The sequence below is a fragment of the Centruroides vittatus genome, unplaced genomic scaffold, assembly GCF_030686945.1.
Source record: "Centruroides vittatus isolate TY-2023 unplaced genomic scaffold, ASM3068694v2 scaffold_1152, whole genome shotgun sequence".
In the NCBI taxonomy this organism is placed as follows: Eukaryota; Metazoa; Arthropoda; class Arachnida; order Scorpiones; family Buthidae; genus Centruroides; species Centruroides vittatus.
In genome coordinates this window covers 2,450,618-2,477,527 of record NW_027122670.1, presented here as the reverse complement: position 1 = coordinate 2,477,527, position 26,910 = coordinate 2,450,618, and the positions used below count along the sequence as shown (strand labels likewise).

The 26,910-nt window shown below is 26.9% G+C and overlaps 1 protein-coding gene across 1 annotated transcript in view; it reads right to left on the bottom strand.

Annotated features, from left to right (window-relative positions):
- LOC136986598 (nonsense-mediated mRNA decay factor SMG7-like) overlaps positions 1-26,910 on the bottom strand; it is a 129,684-nt gene that overhangs the window by 20,418 nt on the left and 82,356 nt on the right. The window contains exons 21-22 of the mRNA XM_067284182.1: positions 21,631-22,342; positions 21,376-21,559 (exon numbers count right to left, since the gene is read on the bottom strand). Coding sequence (XP_067140283.1) covers positions 21,376-21,559; positions 21,631-22,342 — 896 coding nt within the window. The remainder of the gene's footprint in view (positions 1-21,375; positions 21,560-21,630; positions 22,343-26,910) is intronic.

Genomic DNA, 26,910 nt, shown 5'->3' with positions numbered 1-26,910 from the left:
CGATTGCTATTTTATCTCACATTTATGTATGATTTTTCATAACAAACAGATTATTTATGAGTGTAATTTAATAGAAGTAAAAAAAAAAAAAAAATGGTTAGGTTAAAAATATACAAACTTAAACTACAGGTACTCCTCACTTTACGACCGAGTTCCGTTCCGACGACTACGTCGTTAAGCGAATTGGTCGATAAGCGAGGAGCTTGTGCCAGGAATACAGGATCGTTGTAAAATTATACAAATTATGCAACAAACTTCAAATTTATTCATAAAAAGACTATTATAGTATGCTATTAGCCTATTATAATACTATTAGACAATTATAGTATGCGCAAGCCTATTATAATACGCTTAGTGCGCATGTCACCAATTGCCACTCAAGCTGAGAAAGGGGATTTCCCAAATTGCAGGTCGAAACTCGATCGGTCGTAAAGTGAGGAGTACCTGTATTTAAGTTTTCAATTTTTATACTTTTCATTATTTGTAAACAGTTAAAATAAACCTGGCACATAAAAAACATGAATAACCACTTGACCCCCTGAAAAATTCATTTTTTTTGTTTATTATTCTTTTTTCTTTGATAAAATTAGCTATCTTTGTTTATTTTGTAATATTTTTGTTTTAATTGTGGTTGTCTAAATAATTTAATATACTCATTAATACATATTAAAGTAGTGAATAAGCATAATAAGAATAAAAAGAAAAGTAAACAGTATTTTTTTTTTTTATGAATTTCAAAAACATTCACCAGAAATATAATTCAATTCATACATTACTTATCACAAATATCTAATGCACACTTTACAAAATCACTTTCAAACGTTTTGCTCATTTTATTGAAAGACATTATAATACTAATTTCATCCAGTTTTATTGTTATTTAAATTTCACCTGTTCATAAGAATTCCGAAATAAGACATGTTAATAGCTTGATCAGTATATTTTAATATACTTAATATATAGCTTAATATATAGCTTGATCAGTATATTTTAATATACTGATCAAGCTATATATTACATTTTGTAAGTATTCAATACCCGTACTGACTCATAATACAAAATATTGAAATCAACTTTATTGATTGTAATATTTTTCAAAGTAAAATAGAACTTCCATTTCTTTAACAATTTTCACTATATAAAAAGAGTTACAATAATTATGAAATGCATATCACTGACTCAACACCGGATTGTACTAACCAAAATGTTCTACCTGTTACCAGTGTGCCTTCTCTAGACGACCAAAAAACGAAATCAACACCAATAGTTCGTTACTAACGTTTTCGAACTGAAATATTGGTTCTTCATCAGGTAACTTTGAATTTCTGGACTGTCATTTTAAGAAAACCAAATTCAAAATTCGAACACACGTTTAACCGATTGAGTCTTCTTAGGCATGCGCACTAAAGTGCCAGACGGAACTCATAGGTTATTGCTCATCAGCGCTTGCCACGCAGCTGATAGCGTTAACTCTTCTTTCCGATTTATGCAGTTACTACCGCTAAGGTTAGCCAAATATATGTAGGCAGCTTCTAACCACCTGATGTGTTGCACGTGGTGCGTGGTGCATATAACTCTATGGAATGCATGAAGTATGATTCAAAATTAATGGAAAATGCAAAGAAAGTCATTTTTGTAAATATTTTTGAAGGATATTGTCATCACCACAAGGGAAAGAAATGAACAAGATATAAAAATAAAATTATCCATTAAATTCTAATAATTATAAAAATATTTTTAAAAATCCTTATGAAGTTTTTATTAAGTAAATTATCCACGTCAAGTAAATATACACAAAAAAAAACAGCTTGAGATTTTTATAAACATTCTTGTTACACCATGAGCTTTTTAATTTTCATTTACAATTATTACATGCAAAACAATAAAAATTTACACAAAAAGCTGATATAAAGATTAAGACTAATCTCTAATTTTTTAAACTTATTATATTCTGCTTTATTGGAGAACTTCATATAGTAATAAGAAAAACAATGAAACAAAATCCCAAGTACTTTCAAAAACCTGATATTATTTTTGATGTTTTTATAGTAGAGTTTGTAATAATAGAACAGTTTTGTTTATATATAATATAACTATAGTGACATTCCACTTAATATTTACTTGAACTTCATTTCTTAAATAATTCATTAAATCCTATTAATGGGATTAATATTCATTACATGTTTATAATATTAATTTGAAATTATTCTACTTGAAACAAATCTTAATTCAAAGTGTAACTTTTCCTATTTTATTTAAATTTTTAATATTTATTGACTAGTAATGATCAACTTATGACAAAATTGTTATTTTTAAAAATATTTCAGATAATTTAGAAAAGTTCTTCTAAGCTGATGTGTTGTAATTTTTCATAAGTAGTTTATTAAACTGAAATAATATGTTGAAAATAAATACTTCAGTAGAATCTGCTTATTAGTCATTTTCAAACTTGCATATACTGATAACAATAAACAAGATAAGTAAATAAGACTATAATTAATGGAAATTATGCTACTAGAAAGATATTAAATAATTAATTAATAATAATAATAATAATTTACCCAGTCTATAATTAAAGTAAGAAATCCCATCCTGTATGAAAATTATGATTATTATTTAACATTTAAATCACTGTTGAAGGCTGAGTGCAAAAAGAGTTTAAAAAATGCTTCTTGATCTGAAGATGATAATAACTATAACCAAACTTCTGATTACAATAAACAAAGTTTTATAAAGGTATATTTTAACTTTAACAGACACTAGCACATTCTTGGGCATATGCTAATTCTAATAAAAGTTACAATAAGCAGATTCTATATTATTTGTAATCTCTACAGTTATAAACAAAGTCTCTAACAATAATAATAAAATCAATTTTTCATTTTTATTTTGCCAAATTCAATTTTTACAATTGTAAATGAATGATATATTTGACACTTTGCATTTTTGGTTTTTGTTTTATTTTTCATGGTTATAGATTTAAGCATTGTTGTAAATTACATGGTAATATGTTTGTTTCTTTTGTGCTTTTAATATCAGAAATAAATACTGTAATGAAATTAGTTGTGTTAAATTTAATTTGGGTTGCAAACTTAATTAAAACTGTTTCTTAAAAGTACTGGTTGGTAAAAATTACTTGTAGTTGTCATTTATATTTTTACTAGTAATTCTTATTTTAAAATTTTGTTTCAAAAAATTTCATTTACTTAAATTCAGGAACAGAAAAGAATTTAAATATAATCAGGTTTGACTAAATAATCATTAAGAAAATGAATAATAGAGTATCAAGTATTAAACAGATATCAATCACTAAAGGGAGAACATCCATGGCTTTGACCCAGAAAAGCATTTAATAGAGAAGTCAATGTATCCTAGAACAGCACTTGTCTTAAAATCTTTAGATTCAAAAAATAATTTAAGAATTGCAGGATGACTTTGAATTTATACAAAGTTATTGGAACAGAAAGATACCATAGTTAACATCAAAAGTAACAGTAGAATTCTGGAAATGATAAGTGTACATAATGAGGAACACCATCTCTAAGAATAATTAAGAGTTGAATTTTACATGTAAACTAGCAGACATGTCTGGCACTATCTGTACAAAAAAATAATAAAATGAAAATTATATTAAAAGTTTTATTATTTTAGTCTATCATTATTACGTTTACCAAAGTGTCAAGAGGATGAAATTAAGGAGAGGAGTGGGGGTCCAGGTCTTCTGGTAGCCTATATTTTCTGATGGTCTCAGAGAATAATTATGAAAAATTTGGTGCAGAAGTGTATAAAGAACAGACAGACAGACATATATAACTTGATTGGATTTGATCATATTTATTTGTATTTATGTTACAATTTTGTTATTTTTCAAGTATATAAATAACAAAGTATGTTTCTGATGATATCTTAAATTTTATATTTAAATTATCTTTCAATATATAAATAAATGATAAATGTATATATTATGATTTTGATTAGTTGTAATGATGATTGTTTTACGTTGTTAAAAATGCTAACAACTGAAATCAATCAAAAATAAAATGTTTGGTTATATCCTCTTTTAGATTAAACAGTTCCATTTCAATAGATGTATTAAAAAAATTGATAAAACAAAAGTATAATCCTTACCCTTTTTAAAAAAACATGCATTTACATAGAATATTTTAAAATGAAAATTTTTTTCATATGTATATGCCTGTATACTTCATTCATGTCATTTACTGCATAACTGTTTAACATTAAATTTTTATTTACTGTCTTTAAATTTTGAGATAAAACAAATAAAAATAACCAGATGAATGGATTTCCAGCTGAAATTATGAAGTTCTACAACATAAATTCTGCAACTTTTTTTTGTAATTTCATTTCTCAATATAAAATCTTTGAAGATAACAAAGCATACACAAAATATTCTTAGTATGCATATAGTAGAAAGAGTTAAAAATAAAATAAAAAGAAAGATAAAAAAAATTAAGAAAAACAATTTCTTTTTTGGTTTTGTTAATGGAGAATTGTTTTTCTTATTTTTTTAAATCTTCCTTTTTATTTTATTTTTAACTCTTTCTACTATATGCATACTAAGAATATTTTGTGTAAGCTTTGTTTATTTTGATGATGATGAGATTTATGCTCCTTAAAAATACTAAAATAGATAAAAAAAATAAGACTCCTAGAAGAAGAATAGTTTGTTATCTTTAAAGATTTTTATATTGAGAAATGAATATATATATAATTTTTTCAGTCTAAAACTAATTAATGATGCAGTTTTCTAAACAACTTTCAAAGTTTTAATCTCCTTCAATGTAAAATAATGTTTATTACAAGAAGGAGAATGTCCTTGCAATTTCTTTGACCCAAATTCTTTAATAAAACTTCTATGTTTTAGTCAGTTAATAATGATGAATTTAGTCATATTGTCATATTGAATACGCACAACTATTAACAAAAATGCAAATACGCATTTTATGTTGAATGATATGTTCAATTATAAAAAAAAATGTCACAAAATACAATAACATATATGCTCATAGAAAATACAACAAAATGTTTGAAATAATTGTGTTATATTTATTCAGTAAATTTCAATTCTGGAAGAGCATCAATACAACAGAATCTTAAGTTCAAACTAATATAACATTAACAATTATTATTTTATATTATAAGGTTTGTAAATGCTCCCTGATCTGTATTAATATAATTCATTGGTCATCCTAATGAAGTTCAAAACAATAACTTTGTCTACTTAAAAATACAACTATACTTTTTATAACTTATACCAATTTAATTTTGAAATTCATTGCAAATCTGATTTTATATTTGAGACCAGAATTTAGAATTTCTTATAATGTTATACTATGTTGAACTAATGTTTAACTCCCAATTAATAAAACATTACCTAAATGCATCTTATAATATGATAAAGTTCAAAAGGTATTCCATACTAAATAATTATACTTAAAAATTATTATATAGAAATCTGAAATTCTTTCTGTTAACTTAACTATCAGATAATGTATATAACTTACAATACTATTACAAAGTTTTTTCAAATTTTATTTTTACTTTTTCCACAATTTGTATGTAAAAAATATGAAAACACAATAATGACTAACAAATATGTAGAAATAAAAGGATGATAGCAAAAGATAACGAAATTAATTTAATAATGAAGATAAAACACATCATCATTAAGCAGCAGCACAAAAATGAAATTGTTATGGAAGATGAGGAAAATATCTAAGGAACATATAATAATAAAAACAGATATTGGGGAAAGATGAACAAATGAAAGAAAATATTAGTTTAGTTTTAAGACTTTTATGTAAAGAAAAAAAAATGAAGCGCACTAACAAATGACTAACAAACTATACACTTTAGATTCACTTTATGTAAAAAGAATTTTAAATTTCATTCATCTAAAATCCATACTGTGAGGATAAATCGAGTATAGGAATCAAATATTTTTATTTGGTTAAATGTTTTTTGTGACTTCTCTGTCCCATCATCACCAATGTCTCCATTGATTTTAAAAACTGTTAATGATTCCAAATTCCTCCAGAACATTAAAAAATGTAAAGATGTTATCTTTTGAATTTGATTTGAACTTTTTGGTCTGATGGTGGAACAGAGAAATCCCCAAAAATATTTGACTACTATACTTTTCTTAGTGTTCGATTTATCCGAGTCAATCTATTCTGAAACTATCCATGTTGTTGTTATTGTTTTGATTTAGTTCATTAATTTTCACATCTATTTTATCTTGTAAATACATTTAAGCCTTCTAAATTTAAAATGATTGTTTATTTGATTGAAAGATGATAAGAATAATGACAACATTACAAAAGTTTGAATTCAATCTGTAATTAAAGTTTTAACACATATTGATCTAAACATGACCATTAATATCTGTACATGAAATTATTTTAAGCATTTACATTGTATTTCATTATATTATTGAGATATCTATAAAAAAAACTAAGTGTTTTCCATAATTAAAAATTCAAGACAAAAATGTATAAAATACACACAATTATATCAAGATTATACAGGTATAATGCAGTAGTTAGGTTCTTATGACTAATATAAGTAAAATGTGGAAGAAAAAAGATGGCTGCAACAAATTATCAAATTAATTTAATATTTCAATTAAATTGTAGAATTTTGTCAGATGGCAATTACTTTTAAAAATTTAACTGAAATTATTCTGCATAGATTTGTCACTTGGGGGTATCTGAAAATCTTCATGTACCAGCACTTGCTTCTAGTAAATAAAAAGCTCTACCATCCCCAAGTAGTATGGATGGAAGGAAATAAAATGTCTGTGGCATTGCCAGTTCCGATTAACCAGTTAAACTCATGCTTTTAATTGGATATTTTTTCTTTGGCTTTAAGGGAAGTTTTAATTTTGACAGCCAAGTAGCCTACAGAGAAAGATAAAAAGTTTGTATTCTGGAACATTGAAAATGAATAAATGACGATTCCTTTTTCAACAAAATTTGTCTTCAATTTAATTTTTAATTTAATATTTATTAAACAAATATCAATTTAATAAACTCTCATGTCATGCAAAATTGTGTTATACAGAACTAAGAATCAATATGAAAAATTAGGATTACATTTCAAAAACAAATAAAAATATATCATTTTATTTTTATACATTTAGATTGTACAAGTGTAGGACAAAGCTAAAAACAATTCAACCTAAAAAAACTATATTTTATTTTTTATTAAAATTAGTAATAACTGAGTAAATTAGTAAACTATGACACATATATATCAGATAATGTATGTTCATCTAATTTTCTTCCTATTCATCACTATTAAGTACAGTAGTGCCTCGTATAACGTACGCCTCGAATAATGAACGCTGCAAACAACGGACTTCCTGTTTGGCCGTTACGTGACTTGAGCAACCGACTGGCTGCGAACAACGGACTTTCCGGCATAATTGGTGACTGCTCCATGGGTGCGTTCTTTAATGCGTCCCGCTACTACGGGAGGTGCTGCTGTTTGTAGGCATTTAGGAACGACAGTGAAAGAAAGAAAGATGGCGGCACCCGCACTATCAATAGTATCGTGATGGAGGAATCAATAATTCTAAAATATGAGCTTTAAAAGGCAAAAGAAGGGTCCCAATTGTAAAATTTAACCATAAAATGGATTATTTGTTGAAAGAGCATTCAAAATAGCCTAAAAAAAAAATTCATAAAGACACTTACATCACCGCGTGCGCTAACTCGCGCTTTCACAATTTCTAAATTCTCATTCATAAAACCACGTAATGGACCTGGAAACGAAACTATCTGAGCCATGGAGGACGTCATGTTGCTTCCCACTGTAAACTACTGCTACAAGTGACCATTTTTGCCATTCGACGGCATGCACTCCCACCGGAATTTAGGAACGCGTTTCGCAGGAATTTTTAAACGGATGTCGCTCATGCATAGTTACGCGGAGGAATAAAAGAACGCACCCCATGTTCATTTTTTATGATACAGTACAGTTATTTTATGCTGAGGAACGAATTAGATGTTTTAACATGTATTTCTATGGGAAAATGCATTTCGTATAACGACGTTTCACTTAATGGACGTGCACCTGGAACGGATTAAGTACAGTACGTTGTATGAGGCACCACTGTATAATGAAGTAAGTGTGTTTTGTCTATGCAGAATATCTTCACCTTCTGAAAGTTTCTGACATAGCATCTAGACTTTGTCTGCTATGTCAGAAAGTACAAACACAATCAGTAATCTGGATTGTGTTTGTTTTAACTTGATAAGTCTTTTTAAATTTCATGGTATTGAGATTAAGCAATTTTGACACATACTTTTGAACCTTCTGCTCCTTTTAGTCAAAGAATCTGCTTTAAAAAAAAAAAAATTCTAAGTGCTCTGCTATACACTATTATACCTTCCCAATATTCTTTTTAAAACTTTAGAATTTCCATCTGAACTATCATTTGAATTGATCTTGTTTTATTTCTAATACTGTTTTAATCATTCACATCTTTTTTTCTACTAGTATTTTACTGGTAGAAAAATAAGCTGGTAAAGTAAATTTCTGAATTTTCCAAATATCTTCAGTAGTCATATAATAAGATCTTCACTTCCTAATGACTTAGCAAGTTCTATTATTTCATTAGTTTTATTTTCAGCTGTTTTGACCATATTTGGGTTGCAATTTGAAAAAATTGTAGACATATAAATTCCCACAGTCTGTCATTTCTTAATTTCAAGAACAAAGTTACATAGATGAAAGCCAAGACCATATATGGAAAGTTTAGAGGCAGAAAGCCCTGATAAACTATATACAAACTTCTGATGCAAACTGAAAGTCATGTTATTTCAATTCAAAATTATCCCCTGAAAGAAGTTAGTTAGATGACTGGCATGACTCTATTCTAACAGGAATAGTTTTACATACAGGGGCAAGAGACTACTAATTTGAGTCAGAGAGCATATATTTTAAATTAAATAAATTAACAATATGATTAAAAATTGCAGCCTGGATTTGTGGAATGTCGCAATAAATATTTGTTGTTGTTATGTTCTGTGTCTTTGTGTAATTCCTGAATAAAATAAAAGTACTCTGATTATAGATCTTTATTACACACATTTAATGTTTATGACTTTATCTCTGGGTAGTAAAGCTATGCATCCAATAGTCTATAATTGAAAAATATTTCTATTTCTTCCATTACTTCAGTAGATTTAAAATCCATTGTAACAATTTCTGATGTAAGGAGTTTTAGAATTATATCTATCTCTACAGATAGATATAATTCCAAAAGTCACAAAAAAAGATAGAAATGTTTAATACTTATATACAACATAATAGCTGAAAAATCCCTGCACAAAAACTCTACAATATCATGCTGTACAAGATTTGTTGCAATTCCCTGTTTTAGTAAAATCATATTATGATATAAAAGTATCATTTTGTATTGAAACTATCTGTATCTGATTATTTATCACAATAAAACTATATACCTGTACATATGGTATTCATGCAGCCTGCTATTTTAAATTTATAAATATATCATTGTTTTTGATGATAATCATAATTATATAACAAGTTCTTTAAGTGTAAACATAAAATTAAAAAAAAAAAAAAAAAACGCTATACAAATTCTAATATCTGAAATTTGAGAAATTAGAAAAATTTTGTATCATCATAATATTTCATGCATATAACCTGCAATGTTTATAATCCATAGTAAATCACTAAAACAAAAATAGAACGCTCTAACATATATATCCAATGCCTATGGAGAAAGCCATTACTCTATAGCCACAAGTTTGTAATTGTGATTTAAAATAAGTATATAACCTATTCCATTATATTACTTGCACCACTTTAAATTGTCCTTTAAGCAGATAATGTACAGATTATATGCATGAAAATATAGTACACCATTCAATAAAAATAAAGAAATATTTGTCTATTATATGTATTATATTCCAAAGCATTTAAGCATAGATCTTATGTGATTACCAGATATTTTTTATCATTATTTTTGGAGATATAGTCTATATCAACCATTTAAATCTGTTGCTAAAGCAGTTCTTTAAGCAGTTCAATTCACAAAATATTTTTGATTTTTGTATTTTATCAAAATAACCAATTACAAAAAAAATTTACAATTACTGATAAAGTAATTGTAATTGTAAATAATGAAATATAGGTTATATATTGCATCTCAAAAAATAAATGATCAAAATCTTGTAATATCACTTCTATTTAACATAAAACAACCATTTAAAAAAATCATTTCTGATTCACTTGAGTCAATATTAAAAACTCAACAAAAAATTCACTTCAATAAATTTTCCACAAAAAAGAACAATTAATTAAAATACTACAAAAACTCAAAGCCTCAAAATTATTTTTAATAGAATGAAAGAAAAAATTAAAAATAACACATTAAAAATTCAATAGGAGGGTAAAAAAAAATCAACGAGTGCTTCAAAATCAGTATTTTTATTTACAAAATCCATCCTTGAAAATTTAATAATGCTAGTTTTGTTTCTATTTTTATGCTCTCCTTTAAGTGTTAATTTCAAATTTTTCATTTTTATTCAAGAATTCAATGCATTTATCAATTTTCTACTTGAAATTATTCCAATCATCATTATTAAAACTGCTATGTTTTATTTTTTTTTAAACAAATTTAAATTTCATAATTGGATGTTGTCCATATATTTCTAGTTTGTCTAGTTTTTATACGAGTGAGTAAAATGTTTCCAAATGTATTTATTAAAAATATAAATCAATACAATTATAATTAATTTGAAAAGTATTTTATCAACAAGAACAAAGTTTTATTTTTGAAATATCATGTTTAAAAGGAAGACTAATTTGATCTCAAATATTCAGAAATTTCTAAACTGTACTTTGAATAAAATGAACAAGAACCATTTATCATTTTAAGATATGTTACTTTTTCAATTAACTGAACTTTTATTAAATCAATATTGAAATTATTTCTTTGATATTTTCATGTGCAAAATTTATTGTTATTCTATTATCTATATTTATTACAATTTTAAAATCATATGAAATTCTTAAAACAATTTTAATTTAAGGATACTACTCACTTGTTTGAATTTTAATAATATAAAATAAATATTTTTATTTACAATTCTTCTTAATAAAAATGAACTGATTAAATAATTTACCATTAGCAAGAATGAATGTAATGTGTTTTAATCCTTTCATCTGTATCAATTAATCTTTTTATTTTATTATCCTAAATAACAATTTGATTTCTAATAATATTCTCTTTCTTTCTTACTGATGGTAAAACTTTTTCATAAATTCAACTTATTTTTCAATGATTGCATTTGTGTTGTCACTGAGAAGTTTCAGTTTCATTATAAGAGAATAGCAATCTGGTTCATTAATATACAGGTTTTGTATATGGCTGCATGTTTAAAGAGAAGATAAAAGTCAATCCTCATAAATTTTCCAATATTTTTCTCCAATAAATTTTATTATCACTTTTTAATGTACTTTCACATTCTAAAATATTTACATCACCTTTATAGCATGAATTTATTTTCATTGTAATGAATAAAGATAAACTGATTGATATTTAAATATTAAATAGAGAATTTTCTGATAAATTGATCAAAAAGAATTATTAAAATATACTAGTTTCATTATATGTAAGAGTATGTAATAATTGGTAACTTTCATCATGTTAATGATTTTACAATCTAAATAAACAAAGGCCTTGAAAAAGATCAATGCGATTTAAAGTTTTTACTCACTTCAATCAAAACCAGATGAACTAGAATTACATGGATAATATCCAATTATAAAATTTAAATTTGTTAGAACTGCTGTAATTTTAAATTTCTTTTAATGATGATGAATGGAAATAACTTCCAAGTATTTCTTCCAGGCAGATTTAGTAAAAAAATTAAATGATAAATATTGAATAAGATGGATAATTTGAAATTAATACAAAGGGAAGAAAATGTATGGAAATAAAAATAAAACTTATATTAAATTTTTAAGGATAAATTTTATAGATTAAAAATAATGATTTTGGCACAATACAGCATGATCCTCATGCAAAATATCAGATAAAAGAAAGCAAAACTCACTGAGTACGGAACCACAGAGCTTGCAAAAAAAGGAACTTGAACAAAACTACAACCTGTTATGGGCTCAGACAACGCTACTCAGATGCTACATAGACAGGAAATTCATGTTTATATGGGAATCTCTTCTCACAACAACCTTGGAACTGTGCTACACTCCCACACTTGACGTACCCATCATATGGGTTACCCTATATAAATGGATAAGTAGTGATATACATCTGCTATCACATCTTTAATATGAGTCTATATCCATGCATGTGCTGCATGACATCATAACATCAAGCATAATCAAAGTTTGTAGGAAGCTTATAACAGTTTTTAATTTTAATTTAATATGTGTTCCACTCGTGTTAGAACATTATATTCTATTTTTAAATTTTTGTTTGCCTGACAACGATGAATATAAGTTTGTTGAAAATGCTAGTGAAAATAAAAACTGTTAATGCTGTACTCAGTGAGTTTTCTTTCCTTTTAGCTGATTTTGAACTATTTTGTTACTCTTTTTCCTATCAAACTTTTGAATATTTTGATTTTATTTTTTATTTTAAATAATTTAAAAACAGTAACAAAATATACCCCATGTTATCATTACATAAAATTTTAACATTTAGTAATTATTTTCAGTGAAAGAACAAAATGTTATTTTTAAATTATAAAAATTTAGGAAAAGCTGTTTTATTTGTTCACATAAAATAACCAGCAAGTTACTCTAAAAGTTATATGAAAGTAACAATAGTAGTAGTAGTAGTAGTAGTAGTAAAAGATGCATACAAAAACATGTATGCTGAAAAAAATTATTTAATCCAAGAAATGTTTAAAAACTAATCATTCTTCAACTAAAATTGCATACTAAACTAAATATCAGGTCAGTCCATAAGTCCATGCACATTTTTATGACCTTGAGAAAAATCTTGTTTTGCTGTTAAAAATGTCAGTCTAATGTGATAATTTTTACACTGAAGTGTTAAATTGGATCTCATTCATATAATACTGTTCAGAATTGTGAACATTTCAGTTGTTTATTTTGGTTAAAATGGAAGTAACAGATGAGTATAAACAACATGTTTTATACTTTTTATTTTTAAGTGGTGAGAATGCTACAAATGCAGCCAAAAAAATAAATACTGTACATAATCAAGCTGTAATTAGTGTAAGGACTGTGCAGAAGTGGTTTGAAAGATTTAGAAACAATGATTTTAGTGTAGAGGATAAGGCTTGTACTGGAAGACCCGTTGACTTTGATGATGATGCTCTCTCTGCACTAGTTGAAGCAGAACCATCTTTAACAGTTGATGAAATTGTGGAACGTTTAAATTCATCCCATGGAACTGTTCATAGACACCTACAACAAATCGGAAAAGTTTCAAAGCTAGGAAAATGGATACCACATGTACTGTCAATAGCTAATCAACAACGTGTAAACATTTGCACGTCTCTTTTATCTGGTATTGCTTTAGAACCTTTTCTTGGTAGGCAGGTTACTGGAGACGAAAAATGGATCCTCTATAATAATGTGACGAGAAAAAGACAATGGATGGATCGCGACAAGCAGCCAAAACCGACTGCAAAAGGTTGGTTGCATCCAAAAATAATTCTTTTGTCTGTTTAATGGGATATGTCAGGTGTAATTCACTTTGAGCTGTTAAAACCTAATCAAACAATTACATCTCAAATGTATTGTGAGCAATTAGAGCATTTAAATGAAAAATTGAAAAAAAATCAACTGTCGTTAGTGAACAGAAAGCAGGTTTTCTTGCAGCATAACAACGCCAGACCACACGCTGCAAAAATAATTGTACAGAAACTTGAAAGCTACAACTGGGAAATTTTACCTCATTCACCATACTCGCCAGATATTGCTCCCAGTTATCATCATCTTTTCGCAGTTTGCAGAATTTTTTAAAAGGGAAAACTTTTAAAAATGAGAACAATGTAAAAAAGGCTATTTCTGAATATTTTGATACAAAACCGAAATCATTTTACGAAGACAGGATTAAAAAGCTACCATCAAGATAGCAAGAAATTGTACAAAATAATGGTGAATACATTATAGATTGAAATAAAATTTAATTAAAATTTTTTGCAGCTTTTTTTGTAGATAAAAATACGCATGAACTTATGGACTGACCTGATATATATATATATACATAAAAAATAGTATAAAAGTCCCTTGTTAATTAACATACTGTGTTGTAAACATAAACCCTCAATAATAACTATAAAAAAAATTTGCTATTACCTTATTACTTTGAATTTAAGCTACACTTTTTATTACAATTCTGCACTGCACAATACTGCACTCTAATTTTACATCTTGAAAAAGATGTAAAATTAGAGTGCAGCTTAAATTCAAAGTGAATATTTTAACTTCTCATTTCTGCTGATTTTTCACTCCCAAAAATCAGGTCTTTGCTTTACGCTCTACACATGCACATAGTATTATGATCATTGATAGCAGTTTATTCAGTGATTCCCTGTTCACACTTTTCTGATTTAATCCAGTTGCTGTTTGATAGCAACTATGTAGAATCAAATTTTTAATTTTTTTATTACCCATACTCACTAATAATGAAAAAATGGTTTATATATGATGCTGAATTCAAAAGAAAAGTTATGTTGTGCATCAAAGGAATTGGAAATCACACATCTGATAAAATATTTATGGTTGACAAAAAGAGAGCCATAAAGGAAAGGTTATTTCAGTGTAAAAAAGACAGAAAATCATTCTCAGGGCCTAAAAAAGAAGATACCCTGCAATTGATGCAAATCATATATAAAATCATTTTTATTTTTTATTATTTTTTCCAATTTTCCATTTTAAACTCCTACTGCAGCTTAAATTTGAAGTAATATGGCATTTGTTTTGTAAAGTTCAATCATCCTAAATTATGTTATCTAAAGCAGTGCTTCTCAAACTTTTGTTTGTGGACCTGTTTTCTTTCATTCCAATCCTTCACAGAGAAGTATTTTTGTGAAATTAAATAAAAATAATTATTAAATAGAGAGTGATATTCAAATGTATTTTTTTGACAAGACTATGTCTTGTCTATAAAATTTGTGCTGCTGTCAATGACTGGACACCTTAGAGGTATGAAGTACAGTACATGTCAGGAGTTGCAATTTGGCACAGAGTATTTGGTGCCCAAATCATGCGCACATAAAAAAACCACACTTGTAGGTAATCAAGGGACCGAGAACCAGGTCAAAATAAAATACAAAAGGGTCAGACTGTTTCTACAAACAGACACGAGTGCGAGATTTGCACATGCGTTCTCCAAGACAGTCTTGTCCCAAGAATGGCTTTGCTGTTTTATTTGTTATATTTTAATTTTTAGATTGAATTAATAAGAGAAATACAATAATAAAAAAATTGGGTTCTAATCATTTTGAAAAAACGAGTTTGTGGGCCATTTTCAAATAATTTCCTGAATCAATTTTGATTACCAGTCTGCCTCTGGCACTAAATATTTAAATGGTAATGAAAAACAAAAATAATAAAATAATATGTTTTAAAAGACTTTTGATGACATTTACAATAATTTTATTAATGTAATATATAAAATTATGAAATTTTAAGTGAAATCTCATTGTGGTCAGTAATAACTTATTCATGAACCATAGTTTTAGTAGTCATGGTCTAAAGAAAAATGAATTTTTGCATGGAGATTTTTATAATAAAAAAATCTATTATTTCAGAATGAACTAATCATTTTAATTCTAGATTATCATTATATCAGGTATTGTATGATTTATACAGGCTATTCAAACTTAATGGCTTAATATTAGACTTGTCCAGATTTGAAGATCTGAAATTTGTGAGAGCAGAAGAAAATGGATTGCATATTTGTTTAACAGTAATTCAAAATCCTAAAAAGTCAACTCAACAGTTAGCAAGAATATGTCAAAAAGGTTGGGTTTACAAAATTTTACATAATTCAAAATTTAAAGCTTTTATTCCTAAATCAATTTATTGATGATCCAGATTAAAAAATTCAATTTTGTAAGGCTCTGTTAGAGAAATACCAACATAAATCAAATTTATTTAGAAAAATTATATGATCTGATGAAACAACTTTTGCATTATCTGGTCATGTAAACAGGCATAACTGTATGTATTGATACACTGAAAACAGGTACATTACAATTGAAAAATAATTAACGATAGACTTGAATGATGGTATTTCTAGTTTTAGCATAATAGGGCTTTGTTTCTTTTTATGAACAGTAACAAGAACTTACAAATGCATCAGAATTAGATTATTCTTAGTTTGAGATTGTGATAATATTGATGAGATCTTTTTCCAACACAGTGCTCTCTACCTTATTGAATAGCTGCTTCATGGAAATATCTGGATGATGTTTTCAACAACAGAGTGATTGGTAGATGTAAATCTATTTAAATAGCACTACAGTCATTAAATCTGATACCTATAGATTTTTCCTTTTAGGGAGTCATTAAAGATGGTGTCTATGCTAAGAAAAAAGCACTTGAAACAATTTAAACTTCTCATCAAATTGATAGAAAATACTATCTTTCTACTACAGTATTTACAAACATTCCAGAAAGACTTAAACAATGCATTAATCCAGAGAGAAGACAATTTGACCATTTAAAAGTAATCATTTCATTGTAATTACAGTTTTAAATGTCAAGTCATTTTTGCACCATTCTTTATATAATATTCAAAATAAAAAAATTGTTAATTACAAAAATTTACCATAATCAAAAGTAAACTATTAACTATATTGTTGTAATGTGCAATGCAATTAATAATTCCAATTAAAACAAAAAATATGCTTCTAATAGAATAAGTAAAACATAAAAATAAGAAAACATAAATGAAAAAATGTTGGATGAATGTCTATCAAAAGATCTAATTAAAAAATGTAAACACAACACAACAGAGCATAAATAGATTGGCTTTAAATCATACAAAATCTATATAATTAGATTTAAAAAAATCATCTTTATTTGTTTATATAGAATTTGAAATACAGTAGAGCATCGATTATCCAATCCCCGATCAACTGTCACATCGGTTAACCGACCACATTCTAGTCGGAAATTCAAATGTCCGCTAGTGATGTGGTGCTACAATATTTGGCTATGTCTCAGCTACTTTAATATTATTTTTGTTAAATTTTTGCGTGTTTTAGCTGGCAACACTAGCTAGATCATGAATGGGAGGCCAGTATTTATTTTCTGCAAAATAAAGAAATAATTTTTAACGATACAATAGTGACAATTATTATTTAAAAAAAAATTTTGTTAGGCTTAACATCGAGGAAAATTCAATGCGAAGTAGCGATATACAGTACTAATATACAAATTACATGGGATATACTAATATACTATACTAATAATGTATTTTCTCATACTTTTCGGTTATCCGACCAACCCCAGTCCCCAACTGAGTCGGATAATCGATGCTCTACTATAATTAAATTAAAAAAATGACCTTAACTGTAATTTTTCTTTGTAATATGAAAACTAAATGTATTTTTTCAAATTCAGAAAATTATATGATAATTCTCTTGAAATTTAAATATGTATTATTAGATTGTAATTATTAGAATGTAAAAGTATGATAAAATATGCTTAAATATTCAAGTATATAAAAAGGAACAAACACTATTGCCAATGCTGTGTTTATTTTAATAAAATATTTCTTTTGCAATGTTCATATGTAACTTAGTACTGATATTAAGCATTGTTCAAATTCTTAGATATACAAATTGATAAGCTGGACAATATTTTATTAGTTTAAATCACATTATTATTAGCACATGGAAAATAAAAGTACTTTATTTTCCATGTGCTAATAATAATGTGATTTAAATTAATAAAATATTGGTTATAACTAACTTATGGTTAATTGTAAAATATAACTCAAAAATAAATCATATTAGTTTATTTTTAAGTTTGGTGTTTAAAAAATAAATTTTCATTAATATGAGATAAAAAATTTAGAATATATATAATAAAATTACAGAATTATCGAATAGAAATTTCATTTCATAAAATTCATTGATTTAAACTTAATTAGAAAATTAATACTTTTTATATATTAATTTTCTAATTACATTTAAAACCAATGAATTTTATTAAAATTAAATTTTTATTCTATAGAAACATTTTCAATTTTGAAAAATATAAAAAGAAGGTGGAACAAAAAAGAAATATGCATAAGATATAAATGTTATAGTACAAATATATAAAGTTTAAACACTATTGTAAAATATATATCAGTAGCATTAACTTGGATACATAAGTTATCTAAATAGCAGATAATGAAAGTTTACAAGAGCATTACTACAGAATGAATTTCTGTAGTAATGCTCTTGTAAACTTCTATAAAGTCTTTAAAGTTAAGTTCTGTAAACTCTTTAAAGTTAAAGATAAAAAAATAGCAATATTGGAAATGCTAAAAAAGTTTTACAAGATAAAGGATTATAAAATACATTTAAAAAAGAAAGATTTATATATGTAAATCTGTATTTATTGAAACACACAAATTCAGATTTGACATATAAGAAACAGAAAAAACTAAAAGAGCTACATACTGAAATCATAAAGATAAAAATCAGCATAATTAATTTAAAAGAAAGGAGAAAAAGGAAATTTTTCTTTTCTAGCCTTAGAAATAAGAAACCTTTTTAAAATCATCCATTTCAGAGGGATTTCCTAACATCATATGTTATATTGCAGGTTTAATAAGTGTCTACATTCCAAATATACGTACAATCTCACAGGGCACCTAATAAATAAGGAATTGATGAAATGAATCAAAACATCAAAAGTGTCAAAAAAAGAAAACCGAATTACTTGTTTTTAAACTATATTTAATTAATTCAGCTGTAAAGTAAAGAATACAGATACCCAAAACTTATTTCTATATTATACCATTTTAAATTTTATCAGTCACAAAAGACTGCAAGTTGCCATTTTAAACTTATCCATAAATTATGTCTGCATTTTTCTTGAAATTTTTACTCCACTTCCCATACCAGTGTGTCCAAGTTTCCATAACCCCTCCCTTCTTCCATGTCCAACAAAACACGATCTCCCTTAAAATCTTCATCACTTTATGAATGATAGATATCATAAGTTGACACAAAACACACAAGAAACTTTGAAATAAATATAATAAAATGCATATAAATTTAATGAAATAAATGGATGTCAACTAAAGCTCAACACCTCTCCCCTTGTCTGACTTTCTCCAACTTGTCATAACCCCCTTCCTCTCTTCCAGTGTGAATGTCATTTATGGACAGTCTCTTACACTTACATTAGAGCGGAAATGTAAGAATAAATTTTAAAATCAACAAACTAAATCCTATAAAATGATGCAACATTGAAAACAACAAAAATCTTATAGAAATGGTTCTCATAGTCAAAAGGTTTAAAACAACAATGTCGGAAGTTGTAAGTTTTCATCTTAGTGAAACTAAAGGCTTTGTTTTATTATCTCCTAAACATCCTAAGTAAGAAGTTGTTCATCTATATACTTATTAGTTATGTTTTATTTAAAATAATTTATGATACAGTCTAATTATGTAATTATATCATTTAAGAATTTTCATGATAAAATCTTTCAAACACCGTTTACTTTGACATTCCAAAGAAATTTTAAGCTAATTATTTGTTCTTTTAATGCAATTTAGAAGATGCTCATCACACTTAATTATGATTAGAATATAACTGTAATTATGACTATTAACTTGATAATACATTATTAAGCAAATTTATTTTTAATTTTTAATAATATGTTATATATTTCAGAAACATTTTCTTTTTATACATGGAATAAGCTAGACAGACTATCACAAATTTAGAATATAAACAAACAATCTTACAATATGTAATCCTTGAATTTAGGCATATTTTAAAGCAAAATACTGATATTTAAAAAAAATTTACAAACCATAAAAACTTTTAAAATAATAATATGATATGATCAGCAATATGATAAAGATTTACTCATAAAAATTATAAGGTTAACATTCTTCAAAATATTCTCATCATTTCGGTACCAATTATTTTCAGTATCTTCCTATTAATAATCTGATAATGTTTATTAAAATAAATTGCAGCAAATTTAATTTTTCTGTTAAAAATAATAGTATATTTTTCTCTGTTTCATTATAATCATTATTCTGGGCTACTTAAAAATATTTTTTCCATTAATAATGTCAACTTCTAGAATTGTTTTGTTTTATTAGTTTAATTTCTTTTCTGTGTTAATAAATCTTTTTAAATACGATTCATATTTGTATTATGAAATTTCATTTTCAATGTCTCATTATAAATATATGCTTTTTATAGTCAAATTTAATATTTTTGTTACTTAGCATATCAAAGTATTAGATGTAATGTTTGCATTTTTAATTCAAGACTAATAAAATAGAAAAACTGATACAGTAACCAAGAATTGTTTAGAAACTTATCTATTTATTATCCTATTCATATTCATCAAATAAATCTTCACCCAATATTATCTATTATTAAATATTTATTTAATGTGTTCACTTATTGTAATTTAATAGTTTAATTATAATTTTATTCACAACTTCAAATATTTATATACTAAAGATAACAAACAAACTTCTGAAAATCTTAAACTTTTTAATTTATTGAGTATTTTTAAGAAGAAATCTCCTTATATTCAAAATAAACAAACTTTATATGAAAATAAAACAAGAGAATTAGAAAACAATTTACTGTTAACAAGTCCATAAGAAATAGCAGCTCAAAAGTTTTTGGCATCAGAAAGACTACTAATCTTATTAATAGCTTAATAAAGTAAAAAAATTAAACAATAACAACTAAATTCTTTGTGAATTTAATAGTAAATTATTAAACTTTCAAAGGGTTTAAAGTTCAAAATATCCACATTATTTTAATTTTAATGTAAGTATTTTTTAAACATTATCTCAAAATTTTATTTCAATATGTTTGATATTTTCCTCTATTGGAACTTAATGTAAACATTTTTAGTGTAACATGTATAACATATTAATATCAATTATTAATTTCTGTAACTCTTTTCATCATGATGCAGTTTTACTCTTTGTATAACTTTCACAATTGTTAAAATAAAAATCGTAACTATTTTGTTATTGCACTAAAAAGTAAAATTTTTTATATTATTGCACTCTCCTTTATTATACTTTATAACAAGTAAGAACTATCAATTTATTAAGTGATTATTCAAGTACCAGAAAAATTTTAGACATATCACAATAAACTTTAACTCACTCTCTTTATTTGCTCGAGAAACAGTTAATCCAGATGGCCAAGGTGAATTGAATAATGAGTAGGTACTTGTTCCCATATCAGAAGCCGATGATGATGTTGCAGCAATATTATTAGTTTGATTCATTGATGAGGGACCAAGTAGTTGGGAAGGCAAGCCTGTTTGTCCAACAGCTCTAGTTACCATCTTAAAAAAAATAATATAATTTATAATTAAATATTTATTATCAAAAAGTTTTGGAAAATTAAAAACTTTACCTGTGAAGGATTAGATCCATGACGAGAATTATTTTGTATTGCCAATGTAGATAGAGGACAATGAGAAGGATCATTCAAAGGGCCACAAGAACTGTCTTGTTGCCAATTTTTTAAAGACATATTCTGATTAAGTGGAGACTGTGATATTTGTTCTGCAATACTCTCTCTAAATAAAACAGATGCAACATTATTTGAGGCTGCAGTAGAATTGTGACCAACAACATTTGCTGTAGTATTAGAACCACGAAAATTTAAGAGATAATTTGAATCCAAAGGAGACGTATTTGGTTGTCCACTCGCATTTATCATGCAAAAATTCTGTGGTGGTTGAGATTGGGACATGTGTGTTGTTGGCTGTACAATTAATTGATGACCAGTTTGTTGATATTGTGGCATAAAATTAAAATAATTCCACATCATTCCTGCTGGATTGCTCAAATAAATTTGTGGGGATGCAACCTTATTATTGTTATTGTTACCCTGTGGTTGCTGTTGCTGTTGTTGCTGCTGCTGCTGCTGTTGTTGTTGTTGTTGTTGTTGCTGCTGCTGCTGTTGTTGTTGCTGCTGCTGCTGTTGTTGTTGCTGTTGTTGTTGAGATTGTTGATGATATGCTAAATCAACTGTTTGTTGAGCAACCATATGAGGTTGAACCATAGTCTGTAAGTAACTAACTGGCAAGGATCCACCTCGTGTCATTTGAGACATATTATTTCTGAAAGAAAAAAATGTATGTATATATTTAATAAAATATTGCAAATAACAAATTGTACACTACAATTATAATTAGTTATAATTAAGGAATAAGATATTTCAAAAATGTATTCATACATAAAAACTCTAAGATAAACAAACATGAATAAATGTGAAAGATGCATTCCAAAAGTTTAAAACTTCTGTACAAACAGTTATAAATAATGCTAAATTAACCAGAATATTTAAATATAAAATTAGGATAATCAAGTTATTAATGAATTATAATTTTTAAGGAAAAATAATAATAATAAAATTTATCATTCATTTAGTTCTACATTAAATCAGAATGAAAGATAATTTTTTACTTTCTCTTAATGTTCTATAAATTTTATGTCCAATCTTAAAAAAGTATTTCTAACTTATTTTATTGTTACTTATAACTGTAATTAAACAATGATATCTATTTTATTTTCATAAATTGAGTATTATTTTAATCAAACAGTATTTAAAAATATTATATTTTAACCAATATAAACTGTATATCTTCACACACCTTTTACAACGCCAAGAAAGTTTTATTGAAAACTAACGTTTCTGGCCTATTCTATAGGCCATCCTCAGGTTGAATTAGAGAATTTGGAACATCTGCGTTCCAAAAATGGAATATATATATTTAAATTCAAAAATTGACAATGTGTGAAAAACAAGTCCTTGCGCTCCCCAACATTAGCAAGGACTACTGAGAAAATTGAAATTTACAAAAGCAAACTGGAAGAGGCATGCATAAATGCAAGGGATGCAGAAGGCCTACCATTGGCTTGGAAGTTTATGGTCAAAAAGTTTACCATGAACTCATAATTTATACCTTAATAATTTATTTTAATAGCTCAAACACAGTAAGCCTGGAAAATATCACAAAAAACAGCACACGTCTGAACCTTATAAGAATTTCCAGGATATTTAATGCAATCACAAACGTTTTTCGATCTGCACAGGAGAATGTTTTCAAAACAGAAAGCAGAAGTGAAAATTTCTAACCTGAAGATGATCTCCTGTGCAGATCGATAATGTTTGTGATTGCATTAAATATCCTGGAAATTCTTATAAGGTTCAGATGTGTGCTGTTTTTTGTAATTTATCTTAATGTTTGTTCAAAGTAATATTAGTAAATTATTATTTTTATTACTATATCTAAATTTGATTTTTATTTTATATTTATATTTTTATACATTATTCTTCTGTTATTTTCTTGTGTTTTACATGTTATCAATTTTCGAATTTAAATATATGTATTCCATTTTTGGAACACAGATGTTCCAATTCTCTAATACAACTTGAGGATGGCCTATAGCAGTAATTCTCAATTCGCAGAACACCGGTGCTCCGTGAAGCCACTTCAAGTGTTCCACAAAAAATCAATACAATGTAAAATAATTTTTGTATGGGAATGTAACCAGCAAATGCCAATGTCATCATCTACTGGATCAATAATGCTTCATTTCAAAAAGCTTTGCCACCTTGCATTAAGGCTGATGTATTGTAAGTGTTCCACAGAAAAAAAATGTCATAGTTTAGTGTTCCCTGACTTCAAAAAGACAGAACCACTGGCCTATAGAATAGGCCAAAAGCATTAGGTTTCAATAAAACTATCTCAACAACATAAAGGTGTGTTATCATTATCTAATTATTTGCTGAGCACGTTCTGTTTAAAATAAACTATATCATTGAATAAAAAGTTATAATTTATACAAACAATATAAAAAATACTGCTGCAAAATTCTGCCATATCATTAGACAAGCCAATACTGACATCATAATGCACAATAAGAATTGAACAAATATTTCAGTATAATACAAAATAAGAGAGTTGATTGATAAATAAGATTTCCATTTTTATAAAATTAGTTTGGAAAGAGAATAATGGGACTATTTTTTTAAAAAGTAGCAAAAATCCTTTATTTTAATCATAAATGTTCATTTTTTAACATAATCACCATTTAGAGTGATACATTTTTTTTCCAATCCATTTTTGTATTCCATGCAGAATAATTTGCAATTTCAGGTTCTTAAGCTTGTTTGCTGTTTCCTTACTACGAATCTTATTCCTTAGTTCCTTAGGGTCTGTTCATAAATTATTTAATGCAGATATGGGTGGGTGAGTATGCAGGTAATCATTAAAGTGTAGTCAAAGGGTAGGGATAGTGTCTACAAAAACATTATGTAACACTAGTCTCTCAACCTTTGAATAACAGAATGATTCATTTTTTGTTTCTGAAATGTTGCATAGCAAACTGTACTGTTTATATCACTGCTTTATACATTAAACATGTAATTAATCATATTCTCTGTCTTTGCTTTTTCCCCATTTTTATATGGAATCAGCATTCCCATCTTCAATCTGTCTTCACTTCTCTCTATCCAGAATATCCTCTCTTCTCCATCTCTTATCTCTCCCAAATCCTCTACCACCTTCTCTCTCCATCTCAGTTTTGGTCTTCCCTTCTTATGCCCTTTATTACTTCCAACTTCTAAATACTATATTTTGTGTGCATACATTTTTGGCCCAAATTTTCAAGAAAAAATCTTTTGTTTTAATTTTTTAATTCAAATTTTAATTTGTCTATATTTAGATACTTGTTTTTTTGTATTATAAAGAATTTTAGCATTTATTTTTTAACATATTTTGAAACAACGAATTTTATGTGCTGGTAGCAAATTTACAATATTTATGCATCACAGAAGACCGTGAATGCTTCATCACTGTCATTATTGATTTCTAGAGTTACTTTTTAACTCATAAGCATATCAATTAAAAACATATAAATATGGAATTAGTACTACCCACATATAGGGCATATCCTTATTTTCCTCTCATAAATTTTAACATAGAAGTGCACACAATACACAGAAAAATACAGTAATTGTTTCTGTTTTAATTAATTGTTGATTGCTCCAGCTTTCAAATTTTTTCAATATCAAATCATAAATGCTTTCATAAGAATATAATTTGTTCTAATGTTATATATTCATTTGAGAAGGAAAATGCAAATTTTCCTGCAAGTACTACAGCTGAAAGAAAATCATTTTCAAACAATTAATTATTTTCTTTCATAACAGCAAAAATGATGTTTTAGTGGAAAACTTGCAAAATAGGTATTGTCTTGCATCACATCACACCTTGCATATCTGCCTTTTTATGCCAAATACATTACACATTAGTGATAAAACTTTTGGTCTTGGTTAATGCTACTGCTGTAATGGTTTCAGTAGATACAGAATATAACTTCTGCTGACTCTATACCTCTAATCAATATAGTATTGCAAACACACATTTATACAATAGCACCACAAAACCTTTTTGAAGGTTTTGTGGTGCTATTGTATAAATGTGTGTTTGCAATACTATATTGATTACAATACAAATTCTTCTTTATCTTCACCTTTCCCATGTTTATATGGGGTCAGCATTTCCTTTTCTAATATGTTTCCTCTATTTCTTCCTATCAAGGGTGTCTTCTCTCTTAAGTCCTCTCTGATTCAAGGCTTCCTCCACCTTATCTTTCTAATACAGCCTTGGTCATCCTCTCTTCCTCCGTCCTTTCACTACCAGTTTTCCAACCCTCTTTCCAACAATCTTCACTACTTCGCTCTATGTGGCCAAACCACCTCAATCTGCATTCTTGCATCTTCCTGCTCAAGGGACCCACCTTAACAAAACCTCAAATAGCTCATTCCTTATTCTATCTTTCCTTGACACTCCCACACATCCATCTCAACATTCTCATCTAAGCCATCTCCAGATTTCTTGGGCTCTTGTGATTGACCATGTCTCAGTCCATACAACATTGCAGGTCTAATAACCGATTTCTACAATTTACGTTTCAGTTTGTCACATAACACACTGCTCAACTTCTTCCAGTTCAACCATCCACATTGAATTCTATGTTGCACTTCCGAGTTCAATCCTCCCCCATCTCAACAAAGGCCCCTAGATATTTGCAACTTGAAACCACAGGAAGCAGTACCTTTTGGATTTTAAAATATTGCACTCATCCCTGCCATTCAGAGTCATATACATTGTTAAAACGTTCAAAAATACTAGCACAAAAAATTTATTTTAAATAAATAGGTTGTGACAAATGTTTTCAATACAATTTTATTTTTAAATATATTTTTGTGCTGGTATTTTTAAAGTTTTGTGGTGTTATTGTATAGTCTATAACTAGCTTTATGAAGATTTAGAAACACACATTTGCTTGTTATAGGCAATGCTCCACCACTTAGGCAATTACATGCAGCCAACAGAACCTGTAAAACACTGATAAATAAATAAATTACAAAATATTATATACTAACTGAAAAATTAATCATCTGTTATTTAGAGTTATTTAAGATAAATCTGTTCGATTTCAAACAAAACTTCAGAATTCAATTTTTACTTATTAACTTTATGTTAAAGATTACAGAAACAAACCTAAATACTGTTTCTATATTTTCTTATATACATTTTGATCTAAAATATATCATGTAATATATATATTTTACATTATATATATATTTAAAATGAAGTAGTATATATAATATACA